This window comes from Danio rerio, chromosome 19, assembly GCF_052040795.2.
Source record: "Danio rerio strain M-AB ecotype USA chromosome 19, GRCz13ab, whole genome shotgun sequence".
Taxonomy (NCBI): domain Eukaryota; kingdom Metazoa; phylum Chordata; class Actinopteri; order Cypriniformes; family Danionidae; genus Danio; species Danio rerio.
The window spans coordinates 39,007,120-39,023,375 of NC_141039.2; the positions used below are offsets into that span (position 1 = coordinate 39,007,120).

General features: G+C 33.6%; 1 protein-coding gene and 1 long non-coding RNA gene across 12 annotated transcripts in view; one reads left to right on the forward strand and one right to left on the reverse strand.

Annotated features, from left to right (window-relative positions):
* The window catches only part of c19h1orf94 (chromosome 19 C1orf94 homolog), a 40,320-nt gene extending 37,288 nt beyond the window's left edge, over positions 1 to 3,032 (forward strand). For all 6 annotated transcript variants that reach the window (XR_015517049.2, XR_015517051.2, XR_015517050.2 and 3 more), the window contains one exon: positions 2,867 to 3,032. Coding sequence is in view for 2 of the 6 variants with exons in the window: in XM_087295939.2 (XP_087152065.2) it covers positions 2,867 to 2,910 (44 nt within the window). In the remaining 4 variants the exon portion in view is untranslated. The remainder of the gene's footprint in view (positions 1 to 2,866) is intronic.
* Positions 1 to 15,262, reverse strand: part of LOC141379157 (uncharacterized) — a 50,360-nt gene extending 35,098 nt beyond the window's left edge. For 5 of the 6 annotated variants that reach the window (XR_015517057.2, XR_015517055.2, XR_015517054.2 and 2 more), the window contains exons 1-3: positions 15,173 to 15,262; positions 11,350 to 11,471; positions 10,556 to 10,617 (exon numbers count right to left, since the gene is read on the reverse strand). This is a non-coding gene — a long non-coding RNA (uncharacterized LOC141379157). Of the gene's footprint in view, positions 1 to 3,024; positions 3,152 to 10,555; positions 10,618 to 11,349; positions 11,472 to 15,172 lie in introns of those variants that run through there. The other variant, XR_015517058.2, reaches the window with a different exon arrangement.
* Between the last annotated feature and the right edge of the window lie 994 nt (positions 15,263 to 16,256).

The following is a 16,256-nucleotide window of genomic DNA, read 5'->3' on the forward strand; positions in this document are numbered from 1 at the left end:
CATGAGTCTCCGGCTTCACACAAAACACATTTACAAGCACAGAGAATCATGTTGCATCAGAGTTTAGCAGGGAAAGTTTCACAACTTCATGATTTACCTTCTAAAATGGTCTTCTTAAAAGTTTGCTCAGGAGAAGATATATTAGGGTTGACAAGTCTGTGCCCAATAGTAAAAACTATTCTATTTTCTGTCCTAGTAAGTCCTTATTTCTGTAACATTTTAAACACTTCAACCGCTTGTATTGAAATCAAATTTAAAACCTAAAAATGTCATTGCCTCCATGACTTTTGTATCTGTTTTGTTATGTGCATTTACTTTTATTCATACACAGAGATAAAGAAGGCTACACAACTAATAAAGAATATTCTCAGAACATTTTTTTTTTAAATGTGTAATAGTTTTAGGAACATTCTTTTAACACTGATAGAAAAGCATTCTTAGAACAATGTTCTTGGAACAACTTGAAGGTGTTTGTTGTTGTTGATTAATGTTCTCAATGTTCACATAAAAAAAAAATATATAATATTAATATAATGTGAATGGGATGTTCTAAAACAGAAAGAGAGAGAGAGAGAGAGAGAGAGAGAGAGTGTGTTTCTAGCGTATCATGATTTTGCGATCCTGGATTAACATCTATGTTGATCCTAGAACATCATTTTTGTTCGAAAATGTAATCTATAACCCATTCCCAACCCCTAAACCCAACCATAACTGTACACGTTTCCCCAAATCAGAGGGGAATAATAATTGGATAACATGTAGAAGGTCATGTAGAAGTGCATGAACCTAACCATTAGCCTAAAATTAACATAAACAGTAAATGTATCTCTTAATCCTGATTGGCTGATTGAAATGTTGTTCCAGGATCAACATGTCAATCCAGGAACATGTCCTACTTGGAGAAACCCGGTTGACGGTGTTTCTACTAGTGTTTTGTCAAGCCCACTTACAATGGAGATGAACAATGGGCTTGAAAAACAATTTTTTGAACATTCTATGAGCATTACCATAAAATTGGAACCTAAAATTGTAAGCTGGGTATTCAGCAGGCATAAATCAATACAAATTCACTCACACAAAGGCTTACTTTTAACAAGACAGATCCTGATAGGCTAGTGGGCAGTGTTCCGACATGCAGTCCAACAGTGCTGCGCACATCCCGACCTTTCCCAATCCTATCCTCTCTCTAAAGTTAGTTAAATTTTGACCGCAACCGGTCAAAAGGAAACATTAAATTAGATTAGGTATGGTTTTAAATAAAACAAGGTTTTTTATTTGTTGCAATTTAAAACATCAGAGACTATATCTGGAGTCCGTTCCTTGTACCTCACTTAAATGATCTTAAGATAATTTAGAAGAGCTTGGAAGCACAGATCTATTGATCCTCAAAATCATGATTAGCAATGCAACAATTGGCTGACAGCATAATGACATCATCTGATTAATAATCAATTATCCATGTGAGCAAGTTTACATAATATTCATAGTAAACTGTTTGTTAAATATGATACGGAATAATTTTCCACCTTTATTGCTGGCTGCATGCTTTACACCTTCATGAGTATTTAGCGATTAATTTAGCTTTACTTTTAGAGAGAATTTTCTCTATTATAGTAGCCTATGTCTATTCAAGTTTCTTAATAAATGGCTGATTAAATTAATTTAGCATAAAAAAACATTTTGATATTGGTAAAAGTGTCTGTAACTTTTGCAAAAGATCAAATCACCGACATATTAGCTGTCAAAACATGTGCATGACTGCATAAATGATTCCTTTTCTTTAAATAAAAAAATACAATCTCTTTGAACCCAGTGGAGAAAACACCCCATGACAGTTTTGTACTTTTAATTCAGAGTGTAGATGGCATAACACAGTTTTATTTATAAACATTTTATTAAAACTTATGTTTTTATTTATTATTATTTTTACTATTTTACCCAATGTATATAATCTATTACTACTATAAGAAAATATCAGCATTCGATCTAACCCGATCTAATCCTGTTTATATCAAATAAGCCTGCTCCTGACCAGGTTTGAGCTACCAGAGCTGTTGCAATGACAACAACTCTCGTATGAGTTTTGAAGAACGAAATGATCCTGAATTGTGTCAAATCGTCAATAATCAAATCCAGCTAATCGAGTAATCCACGTACGAAGAAAGGACCACTGAATTGGATTCAGAACAATTATCAAAATTATCTATAAGCACTCTTAAAGCTTGAATAGTCATGTACTTCATTCAATATTTAATTTCAAGAGTTCACACTTAGATATTGCTTGACAACTGTTAGCAGGTTTGGCATGCTGTCCCGGGAGAGAACCCTGAGCTCGTAGATCTTCCGCCAGGGCCATAGAGCATGAGAGGGGAATACGAGATCAGGTGGTTCTCGAGAGCTCCCCTTTTGTAAAGGAGGAGAAAGGGGTGGATGGGGGGTTTCTTCGGAAAACGAAGATAAGGGAGTAAATCTAGCCAGGCTATTTATAGTGAGTTAGGATAGATCTGATTGGCTAACTAATCAATGTAGATGGGTAGCCAGCTGCAGACAATCATATCACATGCTCCTCTCGAAATAAGTTTGAAAAACTTCACTTATAACTTTAATATATTAGCTTACAGTACATGTTTGATCGACAATTTAGCTCGTTTCTGCTTCTGGATCAAAAATAAGTGAAGATTCACTGATTTCATAAGAAAGTTTGACTAAATATACAAGCTTTTTGCCTATGCTATTAACTGACTTTGGGTTATTCATTTGGCAGTTAATTTACATCTTGAATTTTGTGTCCTGTCTACTGAGCCAAAAAATAAAAGTACAATTTTGAAAAGCACTTTAAGTAATTCATTGTTGTTTCTCATTGCAGTTCCTCCGGGGTTCACTGCGCCAGATGCCTTCATTTTGATCTGACCACCTGTTTTGTTCACTCGTTTTGGCTGTTGATACACTTTTTACTTAGATTTTGTTAATCATAAATTGTCATGTACTCGACATATTACAGCGGTTTTTAATAAAACAGCTACCTCACATAACATCCACCGTGTGCATTTTATTTTTAAACATCTAAGCTTGTGTATCTGAGGGCTTTAATTTTAAGGTCTGCCACAAATCCAGCAAAGCCATTACACCAAGGTAATTGATTCGGATAAAACTAGGGGGAAATAAAACAGAAAGTAGACTTAGATAAAAGCATGCCAATTACAGATACAATGCAGATGTTATTAACAGATTAAGTTATACAGTGTGTGTCTAAATCATTGCATTTCCACTACTGCGGAATATAATGCATATTTCATCATGCAGATGAAATATTAAAGATGCATATGATTTGATATTCTCTTCCTGAAGATTTTTTCCTGTCTGCTTGCAACAAAGTGCCTGTCTATTTTTTTGTTTTTGCCATGTGTTTGTGTGATTTTCTTTGATCAATATGTTTCCTGGATTACAGAAATCGAACGTTAGATGAATATTGTTGGCTTTGGGAGCACAATTAATTCATTTATGGGCTATGAATGATAGTATAGATGTTAAGATAATAAATTAACTGAATGTTAAAGTCTGTGTAAAGTCAACATATAAATGTTTATTTTGCTAGTGCACATTGTTATCCTTTAGGTGAATAATTAATCCATTAATCCACTTAGATATGTTTCTGTAATCTTCAATCGAAGTCCGTTTGCTTCCATGATAGGAGTAGTAGTCAGTCTCTGATGATGTCAGTTTGATAGCTTCAGCCACAATATTCTTAACCCCGCCGCTCTTACATCAGATACATATGCACAGAAAGAAAGCCACACCCCTACTGAATATTTAATATTAGTTGGATGATCACCTGAACATGTATACTGTACAGAAAGTTCTGGTTCACACAGACTTTATGAGAAAGCATCACCTGAGGAGTCACCTTTGGCATTTCTGAATGAATTAGTGCCTCTGAACAATTTTATTTGAGTGAACAATTCAGTGACTTGTATAACTGCTATTCAAACCAGCAGAATAAATTGATCAAGTGGAACTTCTAAAGTGCGTTATGACCACGTGCTAAAATAATGAATATCTGAATGAATGTAGACCTGCAGAAAGAATAAAATGTACAATAAAATCATCACTAAAGCAAAAAATGACAGTCAAAATGAAAAAAAAAAAAAAAACGTTGAAGTGATTCAAGAAAACAAAAGGCTCAACAATGTTGGCCAATGACACTGCATTCCTCTGTGCTACTTTAAAAACCCTTTTCAATGCAAAGACTTCCTAGATAAGTGGCTTTTTGTGAGTCTTTCTCAATGCTCTAAATGCTTAAAGGCTTTTTCTTTCAGTTTTTTTTTCTTTTTCTGTTGCTTTTTATGTAAATGATGTTGGTATTTATCGATCTAGAATATAAATTCTTAATACATTTAATGTAAATAAATGAGATTATGCATGTATACGCTATTTAAAATTAATATCAGCTGTCACTTTTTAACTACCAATTATGATTCTTAAGATATTTAAAAAAAAAAAAAACTTCAGAAAAATAAACTTTCCTCAAAAGCCTGGACTGTTTAATACTTTGAACTTTTTTATATATACTTTTGTTATACTTAACATGTGTACTTTATTTTTTAAAGACATGATTTAACAATTTAGTAACTCTTGAAAGTCAAAAAAGGTAATTACAAACATTAAAATGTTTTCTTACAACAACACTACAACAACAACAATATCCTATTTGTCTGAAAATACTAAAGGTTTTTTGCTATAAAACAAGTCAAGGCATAAAATGTGACATTATTTTTAAGCTTTATAATCTTTTAAAGAGTCACAGCAAACATTTCACATCTTTCATTCATTCATTCATTTTCTTTTCAGCTTAGTCCCTTTATTATTCTGGGGTCACCACAACGGAATGAACCGCAAACTTATTCATCATATGTTCTTTTTTTTTTTTTTTTTTTTTTTTTTACGCAGTGGATGCCCTTCCCTTGCTGTGAGGTGATCGTGCTACCCAGAATCAGTCAGTATTATTAGCCCCCTTTGATTTTTCTTTTTTTAAATGTTTCCCAAATGATGTTTAACAGAGCAAGGAAATTTTCACAGTATGTCAGATAATATTTTTTCTTCTAGAGAAAGTCTCATTTGTTTTATTTAAGCTAGAAAAAAAGCAGTTTTAAAATTTTTAAACTAAACAGTCTTAAATACAAAATGATTAGCCCCTTTAAGCTAACTTTTTTCCGTTGGTCTACAGAAAAAAAAAAAACATTGTTATACAATAACTTGCCTAATTACCCTAACCTGCCTAGTTAACCTAATTAACCTAGTTAAGCCTTTAAATGTAATTTTAGGCTATATAGAAGAGTCTTGAAAATTATCTAGTCAAATATTGTGTATTTTCATCATGGCAAATATAAAATAAATCAGTTATTTAAAATGAGTTATTAAAAACTATTATGTTTAGAAATGTGCAGAAAAACGCTTCTCTCCGTTAAACAGAAATTGGGGGAAAAAATAAACAGGGCGGCTAATAATTCAGGGGGATAATAATTCTGACTTCAACTGTATATTTAATAAAAATGAGAAATATCACACTCCTTGCAGTAAGGCTGTACAGTATATCGGAACCGGATGGAGGCATGTGTTGACACGAAGCCTCAGGCCGAGTGCCTTAGTGGCCCTATCAGTGACAATATACAGCCACATCGCAAAGCTAAACAGGAGATGCATTAGAAACAAACTGATGGCCAACCAAAAAGAAACTCAGGGTTATACAAAGAGTGGCCAAGACAAAATACACACATTCCTGTTGCAAACATTCCATTGCAACAGCAGCGCCCAGCAACAGCCCCGCGATTCCACCATTTTGGAGTGAAATCGATCTGCTGTCCATTGGATCTAATTGCTGTCGTGACGGCAAGCAGCTGCTTTGTTATTTATTTATTTATTTATTTAAAAAGCACAATAAAGCTGAAATACAACCTGAAAGACAACAATACAACACTCACTATCACAATCATTGGCACTTTTAATTGTTTATTTTACAGACTTATAATATGCTGTTTCCCAAATCGCACTAGAGTGTCGCCTCTGGGTGATCTATGCTCTTTGACTGTAGTTAGAAATTACGCTGTTTTTCTTCTCTAAGGGTTTATTATGCAGTCTCTGTCGCCTTCTTGTGGATAAACAACGTCAACCGTCTTTGCTCTGACCAGACAGGCTAATGGCCGCTGACATGCTCTCTTAGAAATTACACATACTTTAAAATAGGCACTTGCTTTATAAATAAACAGCATAGTTGCAATCTAAACAACTACATTCTTGACTAAAAAAGCCTCGAAAGTACAGTTTGTTGTCCAACAGCAGCAATATCCGTCAAACTGTATAGTGTCCTCTGCTTTATGTGGGCGGAGTAATACACAAGGGTAAAGGAGCTGAATGAGTGCTGCTACTTGCAGAATTTTACATGGCTATCAGCCAGTCAGATACAAAAACAAGAAAGAACAGCTGTATAATATAATATAATATAATATAATATAATATAATATAATATAATATAATATAATATAATATAATATAATATAATATAATATACTCTCAATGCTGTTTATCAGTGTGAAAATATATTATGTGAATGACCCTTTATAAGGCTGCTTGGCCAATCAAATTTCAGCACTGTAACTCATCCAAACAATAGCAACTTTATATATTATCCAAACTTATTTTAAAGCATGCCAAAACCACAATTACACACTTTGTAAATGAATGTAAATATTATGAACAACGAGATTTCTGAATAAAGTATACTTAAAGTATTTCAGGAAAAAATAATTGTTTAAAACCAGTAGAGCGACCTCACCATGGAAACTGTACATTGGATATTTATTATCCAAAGCATGACTTCTTTGCAATATAGCCATTTCTTCAGGCACACTTTAGAGGTGGGGGCAGAGGCATACGCCAGAGATGAAGAAAAAGGGAGAAAAAACAAAAATAAGAGTGATGTGTTTTGCCCTATATGCCTTTATCAGCATTGCCCACTCAGTATCCCTGGCTCCTGCGGCCTCATAAAAGCATTAGACGGTGTGAGTGAAAATGTGTGTGTTAGACGCCGCTCTTTTCAATCATAACTCATCAGAGATCTGCCACAAAAACAAGAACAAGTGCAAGCGTGCGGTGCAGAGAACAGAGCGGGCTGGAGAAGAGAGACAGAGAGAGAGCGCGGGCCGAGGTGAATAACTTGAGACTGTAGAGAGCATTCAATTAAGACCTGAACTGCAGGCTTCATTAAGCGTGAGAAGGCAATGAAAATGACCATCCATCAAAGGGAAGTGCTGTGGCCAAGCAGCCTGCAGATACAGCCTCTGTGGTGCACTTTTATGACAGTGCAGTCCAGTGCAGATCCCTCAGTGCCGCCACACTACTTTACTCTATCTGCTGCTCGTGATCACATAGTTATTACTGGGCTTTTTGGCAGAACTAGTTGTCCAAAGAAAAAAAAAAAAGGTCTGGCAATGTATTTTTTAGTCCATGTACCAAATATTAAAGGCATATATAAAAAGGACAAAACACAATAAACTAGGTATAATGATCAATAAATTAAAACAATGTTCATGCATTCATTCATTTTTCTTCGGCCACATTTCAGAGCTCGCCACAGTGGAATGAACCGCCAACTATTCCAGCATATGTTTTACACAGAGGAATATATGTATGTGTGTGTATATATATATATATATATATATATATATATATATATATATATATATATATATATATATATATATATATATATATATACATATATATATATATATATATATACATACATATATATATATATATATATATATATATATATACATATATATATATATATATATATACATACATACACAAAATTGGCTGTACTGTATGTGTGTTCCCAGTACTGAGTTGCAGCTGGAAGGGCATCTGCTGTATAAAACATATGCTGGATAACTGACTTCAACTGTATGTGTGTGTATATATGTATATATATATGAAAAATATTTTATTTAATTAACAGGGTTTTTAACAAGGTACACCAAATGATTTTTTTGGGTTATGGGGGAAGAGTGGCGTTATTAAAAATACAATTAACAAACTAATGCACACTTGACTCTCTTATTAGTGATTCAGCTTAAGGGTTTATGCCTAAATGCTTTTGAGAGAAAAGGGGTAACCATGGAAATCCTAATGTGTATTTATTGCATTCATATGAAATCAATTAAACTACAGGGTAGAAGTATGTACAATTACCAACTAAAGTAAATATGACATTTATTATTAAACAGTAAGATGAAAAGCAGGCAACACATTTGTTTCTTTGACAGCTCCAGCATGATTTATTATGCAAGTGTCCAAATTCCTTGTTTCCTTTCATTAACTAGCCTACTTGCTGAGGAAGTGCACTCAACTGCCACACACTATATAGGGATCAAAATTATGCCCCATCCTGTGTACCTATGCAGGTGCAAAATGCTTACACATAGCTTAATACACACAGGATGTACAGCAATACACAAATATCTTTACATATGAAAACAATTAAAGGATTAAAATGTTACAAAAATTATTATTTTCTACATAAATATAAAAAACCCCTGTCTTCATGTCAGGGGGCTTTTATCAGTATATTCATGACAATTTGCATTTGTATACTGTTATTATTATTATTATTAATTATTATATGCATATTGATATTTGTTTTAATAAACACAACTTTAGATTTGTCTAAGTAAAGAGTAAAAGTAAAGAGAAAACTCGTTCTTTATACTCGGGCTGTAGATGCTCTGTTTAACTGTTTTCTCGCTAGAAGCGTTCAGTTTTTCCACTTACAAAGTGGAATAAAGGGAATGGGAAATGAGACTGATTGGTTTAATACACGTTATGTTAAAACCACACCCATAACTCATTAAAAGATTAAGCACAACCCTGATAGACCATGCGCCAGCGCACAGAGCATATTTTTCCTTCCGCATAGACTTTGCACCTAGATTGTTAAAATAGAGCCCAAAAGTACTGTACTGTATGCAAATACTTGAAGGTAAATAAATAGTAAGTAAATGTAAATTTTTGGGTGAAATATCCCAATAATGCTGCATAATATGGGATTGTTTTCAAGAATACTTGTGTACCACACAGAGCAAAATAGCACTATCAAAAACTCTTCAGTTAAACCTTCTTTGAGGACAAAGAATGTTTGTTTTATAGCTTTGCCATGAAAACACCCTTTTGGAATCGTTATTTTTACAGTTTTTTTTTCTTCTCTCTCTGAAGCACAAAATAATGTGTTGGCCAATCCCAAACCAATATAATGGAGCTTTCAAGCTCTAAAAAGACACATGGTAGTATAAAAAGTATCATAAAAGTTTGTAAGCTTTCAGAATTATCTCAATTGTTGTTGGGTAAAGAACTGTCATTAATGATCTTTCCCTCCAGACACACAGTCGTATTTGAGGGCAAAGTTTGTCTCATTTGTCAATAATTGAAACAAATTCATTTAAGTTTTACAGGTTAGCCCAGGTTTATTTTCAGTACCCCACATACAGTTGGAGTCAGAATTATTAGCCCCCCTTTGATTTTTTTTTCTTTTTTAAATATTTCCCAAATAATGTTTAACAGAGCAAGGAAATATACACAGTATGTCTGATAATATTTTTTTCTTCTCTTTCTTCACTTTTTTCTTCCTCTTCTTTCTTCTCTGTTTCGGCTAGAATAAAAGCAGTTTTAAATTTTTTAAACACCATTTTAAGGACAAAAATATTAGTCCCTTTAAGCTATTTTTTTCCTGATAGTCTACAGAACAAACCATCGTTATACAATAACTTGCCTATTTACCCTAACCTGCCTAGTTAACCTAATTAACCTAGTAAAGCGTTTAAATGTCTCTTTAGGGTGTATAGAAGTGTCTTGAAAAACATTCAGTAAAACATTATGTACTGTCATCATGGCAAAGATAAAATAAATCAGTTATTAGAAATGAGTTATTAAAACTAATATGTTTAGAAATGTGCTGAAAAAATCTTTTCTCTGTTGAACAGAAATTGTGGAAAAAAATCAACAGGGGGCTAATAATTCAGGGGGGCTAATAATTCTGACTCTAGGTAGTGTGGCTTTAAAAAAATTGGAAAACAGTGCAAAGGTGCAGGCTTTTGACCAGCTTTGGAGTTTGTCTGTGCTACATCTCATTCACATGCATCTCATTCAAATTCTCATTCATTCATTTTCCACAGCAAGAAAAAAAGGGAACAAAACAACTATTATGGGAACCAGCGAGAGCATTTTTCAACAGTTTCATTGGGAATATGTGATTATGCCTTCATTTTTTGTGAAACCACAAAAATGTATATAAACAAACATTTTACTGCACTTTTCATAGTAAAATGAACTATATTGGACAGTATGACGCCAAAAACTTTTATTCCTTTTCACACTAATGATATTTATGGGGACATATTATTGACAAATAAAGGATTTTTTAGCAGTTCTTTTCACAACACCAAATAAATACCACAGGGCATATTAACGGTGTCTATGACATTTGATAAATCAAATTGCTCACCTGCAAATGTCCATATGGGCAACTTTTCTGTTGTGGTCAGTTTGTAGTGTTCGGGATCGAATCTGCAGAAGAGATTAAACTAATGTAAAAATCAAGATAAAACTATGTGGTTGCTTGCAGTGCACTTTCCCTTATGTTTGCTTTTGAAAACACTATTAGTTGGGTTTTACGTCAGTGATTCTGTAAAATAGAACAAAACATACCCTAAGTAATGTATTTCAGATTATCAAAAATGTAAACAGTGCCCTCTAGTGGATATGTCATCTTAAATGAGCTACAAAACCTATACTGTACCTTGAGCATAGTATTTTACATTTACTGTGGCATAGGTTTCCAAAAAGCCTGTGCTGAAATTTTGTGTGAGAAAAATTTGAGTATCATTTATTTTTAATATTTTTTTCTCTTCATCACAAGTCTTTAAAACTACTGGATTCATTTCTTTTTCCCATCCTCATTCCCATGCTTAAAATTTTAATTAAAAGCGCTAGTGATGAATTCAGTCAAAATGAATAACCTTGAATCTTTACTTGCATAAAGTTATACATGATTCCCTTTATTTAACAAATAAGAGAGTGTCTCTCTGTGGGAGTCTTCATCGAACGGTGTAGCGTAATAGCACGAGGTGCTCGCATAACATGAAGCGCTTTTCACGACATGAACCTGAACACAAATATGGTGATTAGAAACTAGGCCTGGATTACACGCAGCTCTCACAGACCTGAATATTCGCAGATGGAGAGCGCTCGCGGGTGTGAGTCTGACTGTAATGAGAATGACTGATGGAGTTACTTTACCTCCCTCAATGCCTCCTGCCGTCTGACATGCAGAACTCTGACACGCAGGGAGTGTGCGGCCTTCTGTCATTTAAATCTTCATGTGAGCCTCCAGCTCTGCACAAATGCAATACCGGAACTCGCTGTGACATAATACAACATATCAAACCAGGGGCGCATGTAGAATTTCATCTCAGGGTGAAAGCACAGAAACCTGACCATGCAAACTTATACCATGGTGCACATACAAACTGGGAACCAACAGATTTGAAAGTAGTAATGATAATAATAATGGCAACTCTGCTGTATTTAAGTTTTTGACTCTTCTAAAGTATAAAAATACCATAATATGTTTGCAAATATTTAAGTAACATGCTAAGTGAACATTCTTGATAATCTCAAAAACAATGCTGAAATCAGATATTCTGCTTTGAAAATGTGCAATATGTGCTGGAACGTCTGTCTTGTTTTGGTTCTTTTAACCCGCCCAATGCCTGTTCAGCCAATTATATTTCAGCACTCCGGGTTTACTTGATGGAAAACCGAGTGTTTCATTCATTCAGTCAGGAAGGCTCTCAAAGTAAGCATCCGTGACCAAAATGCGACCTCTGGTGGACAGTAGACTCCGAAATGGGATGCAGATTCAGAGTTCCACATTAAGCGGTTATTAATTAGCAAATAATATAAATATTACATATGTAAACATTAGGTGAGCAGGTAACATTGTAACCTCGTGTCCTAAATACATGCTACATGACGGGATTTGCAGTAATGATAATAAATTTGGCTGTTTGCACCAAACGAAAACACGACAGAAATTTAAATACAGCCATTTAGAAGCACAGAATTTTGCACTTACTCCACTACAAAATTAAACTGATATGTGTTTAGTTATAAAGTTTAATTTCAAGCAGTTTTTTTTTTCAAGATCTCAGGTAAACGGTCTGCTGCTGCTTTCAGTAGTATGGCAATAAATGTCATGTAAAATGGCATTCAAACTCAAATTATTAGCATTTAACACTGAATAAAGCACATTAGGTGTACCTGCTCATTGTCAGTTTTCTGTTGTTAAGCTGCAAGAAATAAAAGCTGTTTCTAAAATATAAACTTCAGGTGTTGGTTGGGACAAAAACTCCTTTTTATTATTGAAAATATTCCTTCTATCGTTTGCCGTTGCTTTTATTTAGAACACAACTTAAATCAGCCTTAAACCAGCCTTTAGGCTCAACAGTCATGTACACTTCTGTTGATGTCGTCAATCTGGCAACCTGCATGTGTTTTAAAGCTGGGATGCAATACCTAGTTCAACCACTGAGTGTCAAACTTACATACTGCACCTTTAACGATGACATAGCCAACATTAATGTCCCCCAACAATACATGATAATGGTATGTTTAGTAATGATTACACAATACACAATATAACGATGAGATTTTGTTTTACTTTTCCATCTGTACAAAAAAAACTTTTAAAAGAATCATAAAAAAATCTATGAAAATTATTTTTTAAGTAATTTTTTAAAGTAAATCTAGGGCCATATACTTGCAAAATTAAATAAAGTTTTGCAAACAAAAAATAAAGTATTGAGCAAAAACTAAATAAATAAATGCAAATCTCCAAAAATCGCAAAGCGAAAATAACGTTTTGAAAATTAAATAAATAAATAAATAACGGCAAAAAAAATTATAAAAATCAAGAAGTGCAAAAAAACTAAAATATTTGCAAAACATTTTTATAGCATTTCTTCACAAAACCCTTCCAGTCAATTGCAATGCTCAATGCTTTTTAGTAAACTGTGAGTTTGCAAGGCTGTTTTCACTTTGCACCACATTTCTGCTCATTTCACTTTGTGGTTCTGATTTGACAATGAGGTGAAGTCCGGGAAACTTGGGAGTTTATGGCAAGCCCAGACCTGCCTCCATTTAAGCAACATCACCTAGAGATGGTGATCACCGAGGTGGTCTTACAGCCCAGTAGGCCTGGACCTTTTTTTTTTTTTGAATCGTTTTTTTTATTGAAAATATTTTTGTTTTTTTGCACTACTTGTTTTTTATTTTCAGTTCTTTTTTCTGTTTGCCAATTTCATTTTTATTTCTCAAAAAAAAAAAAAAAAATTTATTTATTTATTTTTATTTTTTTGGAGATTTGCATTTATCTATTTATTTTTTGCTCAATGCTTTATTTTTTGTTTACAAAGATTTCTTTTTCTTTGCAAGTATTTATGGCACTAGATTAACTCCATAACTTTTATTTTAGTATTTAATCAGTCAATATTTTATTATTTTCATTTTCAGGCCAACACAATTCAAATAACGAGCAAATGAACAACAAAATTGCATACACGATTTTGCTTTTAATTAAAGTTGTTTTGTTCATATGCCCTCAAAGCACAACAAATTATGTCTGCCTATTCATTTATTCAAGTATTAAAATTTCTTCAGGTTGATTCCTATATTCACAGTAAAATGGAATGATTACCATAATTGGTGTAGTGTAACCTCTTGGTGTGAAGAGACCTTTAAAGCTCATTCACACAAAATATTACATGAAATAAGAAGATGGATTTGTAAAAATCATTCCAAACATAAAAGACTACTGCATTCACACCTTAACTCTAACATATGACACAGAAAATGTGCAGTTGAAGTTAATTTCAGAATGATTTATCTGCTGATTAAAATACTAGGGGCCAATCAGAATCTTTCCGGCATTAAAAATGGTTGAGTGTCAGACATATTGGAGTGTCAGACATTTGAAAATGATTGTTTATTGTAATTTTTTTGTGCCATACAAATCGATCGAAAATTCAATTATTGATGCAATCTATTTAACTGATTATATTTTAATTAAATTACATTATTAATGCTTTTAAAAAAACTATTCAGAAAAGGCTGAATTGAAAGTTTATTGGTGGCAAAACTTTTTGACTACAAGAGTCAAGTGTATTAATACAGGTAAAGTTGGTTTTATATTCACACATTTGTTCATTTAGAAGACTCTGTATTGTTTACCATGTTACTTTGAATATTCGATTGGAATTAGCATAGAGTGTGACTTGAAAACAACATTAACACTGTTTATTTGATGGTGAACAATGTTGTACTTTGATAGTCATTGGCTGCTAATTTGATTTTGCTATTTAGAGTTGGCAAATAATACTTTTATGAAATGATATTATTAAGGGGAAAGTCTGAATGTGTGAATATAAAACCAACTTTACCTCTATAGTGTATTATACTGTACACATTATGGTATTTACAACTATTTGTTTACAGTAGACTGTAGTATAAGCTAAAGTGAATTAAGAAATTAAACTGCTGTAAGCTGGTACATTGTAGTATAATATACCCTATATGGAAGTACAGATCAAAATTTTGCACAGTATTGGGTCATTTGTTTATATTACTATAGTTGTAGCATTTCCAAAACTCATAAATTCAAGTAACCTTACTATAGCATTGTTCAAAAACACTTTAAATTTTTTATAAATCACTTTAATATTTTTTATGTAGGTTAGCAACTTCCATTTTTTCCAGTGGTTTAAACAGCATAAATTAGCAGAATAAAGTGTTCAGAAGTACATTAACCGTACAATCCATGCTGTTGTTTACATCACAGTATCGCCAGCATGGCTGCTCATATGGCTAACTGAACAAATCTTGATGTCAAATCCACTAATTAAAGCTGGGTGGAATAAAACTGTGTAACAGTTTGAAGCAGACTGGAGGCAGTAATTGATGACCTACACAGATATTTACAGAAAAGCGGAAAATAAACCAATGAATAATGAGGTATTTCCTTCAAAGGAGAAAAACACTCAGTGTGAAGAGTAAGCAGACTCACCAAAGATCATCAAGCAGGTGAAGTGTGTGGTTCTGTATTGTTGATGGGCAGCAGGTGTGTTTGACGGCCAGATGAGGAACCAGGGGAATGCTGGGTAATGTAGTTTTTGACTCGTGAGAAACTGCAGTTTGTACTTGTAATGAGCTGAGATTAATTGTGCACTCATGTGGAAGCTAGTTATTGTTAGATATAAATGTGAACAAAGCTCTATTCTTAGCGTGTTTTAGTGGTTTCATGGATTATTTAAGCAATTTTCATTAAAATAACACTTTTTACAAATGCAAATGTACAATCCCATACAGAAATCAGATATATGGCAAGATGTATATCCGACTGAGATGTTTTACTATTTGTCTCTTGTTTATTTTTCACTGGCCTGTTTAGGAGAGTTGTTTTGTGTGATTGTGGACACATTAAGCTCAGTCAGTTCTCTGAGACCTGGCATAGTGACAAGTTTGAGAGTTTGGTGGGGAACTGAAAGTATGATGAACAATTGTAAAGTCTTAATGATGATCAGTTGCAAATCTTCTTGTGATTGCTTTCCATACCTCCTCCATTGCGGTTATACAGGATGTGCAGCAGCAGAAGGCTGAATGGAAAATCTCACAATGTGGATGGCCAGTGCTGCCAGTCTTTTGGCCAATCAGAAACCTGGAGTTGAGTTAGATGATGTGCTCGCGTTACATGAGAAGCAAAGAGTACTTAAGGTAAGATCTAGTTAAGAAAAAAACTGACATTTCTGACATTTAAAAATCTGTTACCTAAAACATAAAATCCTAATTTATTTTATTTTATTCAACTTAATGTACAATTTAAAGGCTTAACTAGGTTAATTAAGTCAACTAGTCAAGTTAAGCTACGGTCACACTAGAGTTTGTGTGTGCGAAATTCTGTCGAATGGCGCTGCGAAAATGGGCGGGTTTAAACAAGCTTATTAGGCATTTTAAAAAGTGAGCAATTGCTCTATGTTTTAAATTTCTGTTCAGAGAGGTCATGTTTTGATCCTCGATTGATCTCATGCAGTAAAGTGATGAGATTTTGCAGGTCAGAGTTCACCAAGCTTGAACTTTGCACCGCAGCAACC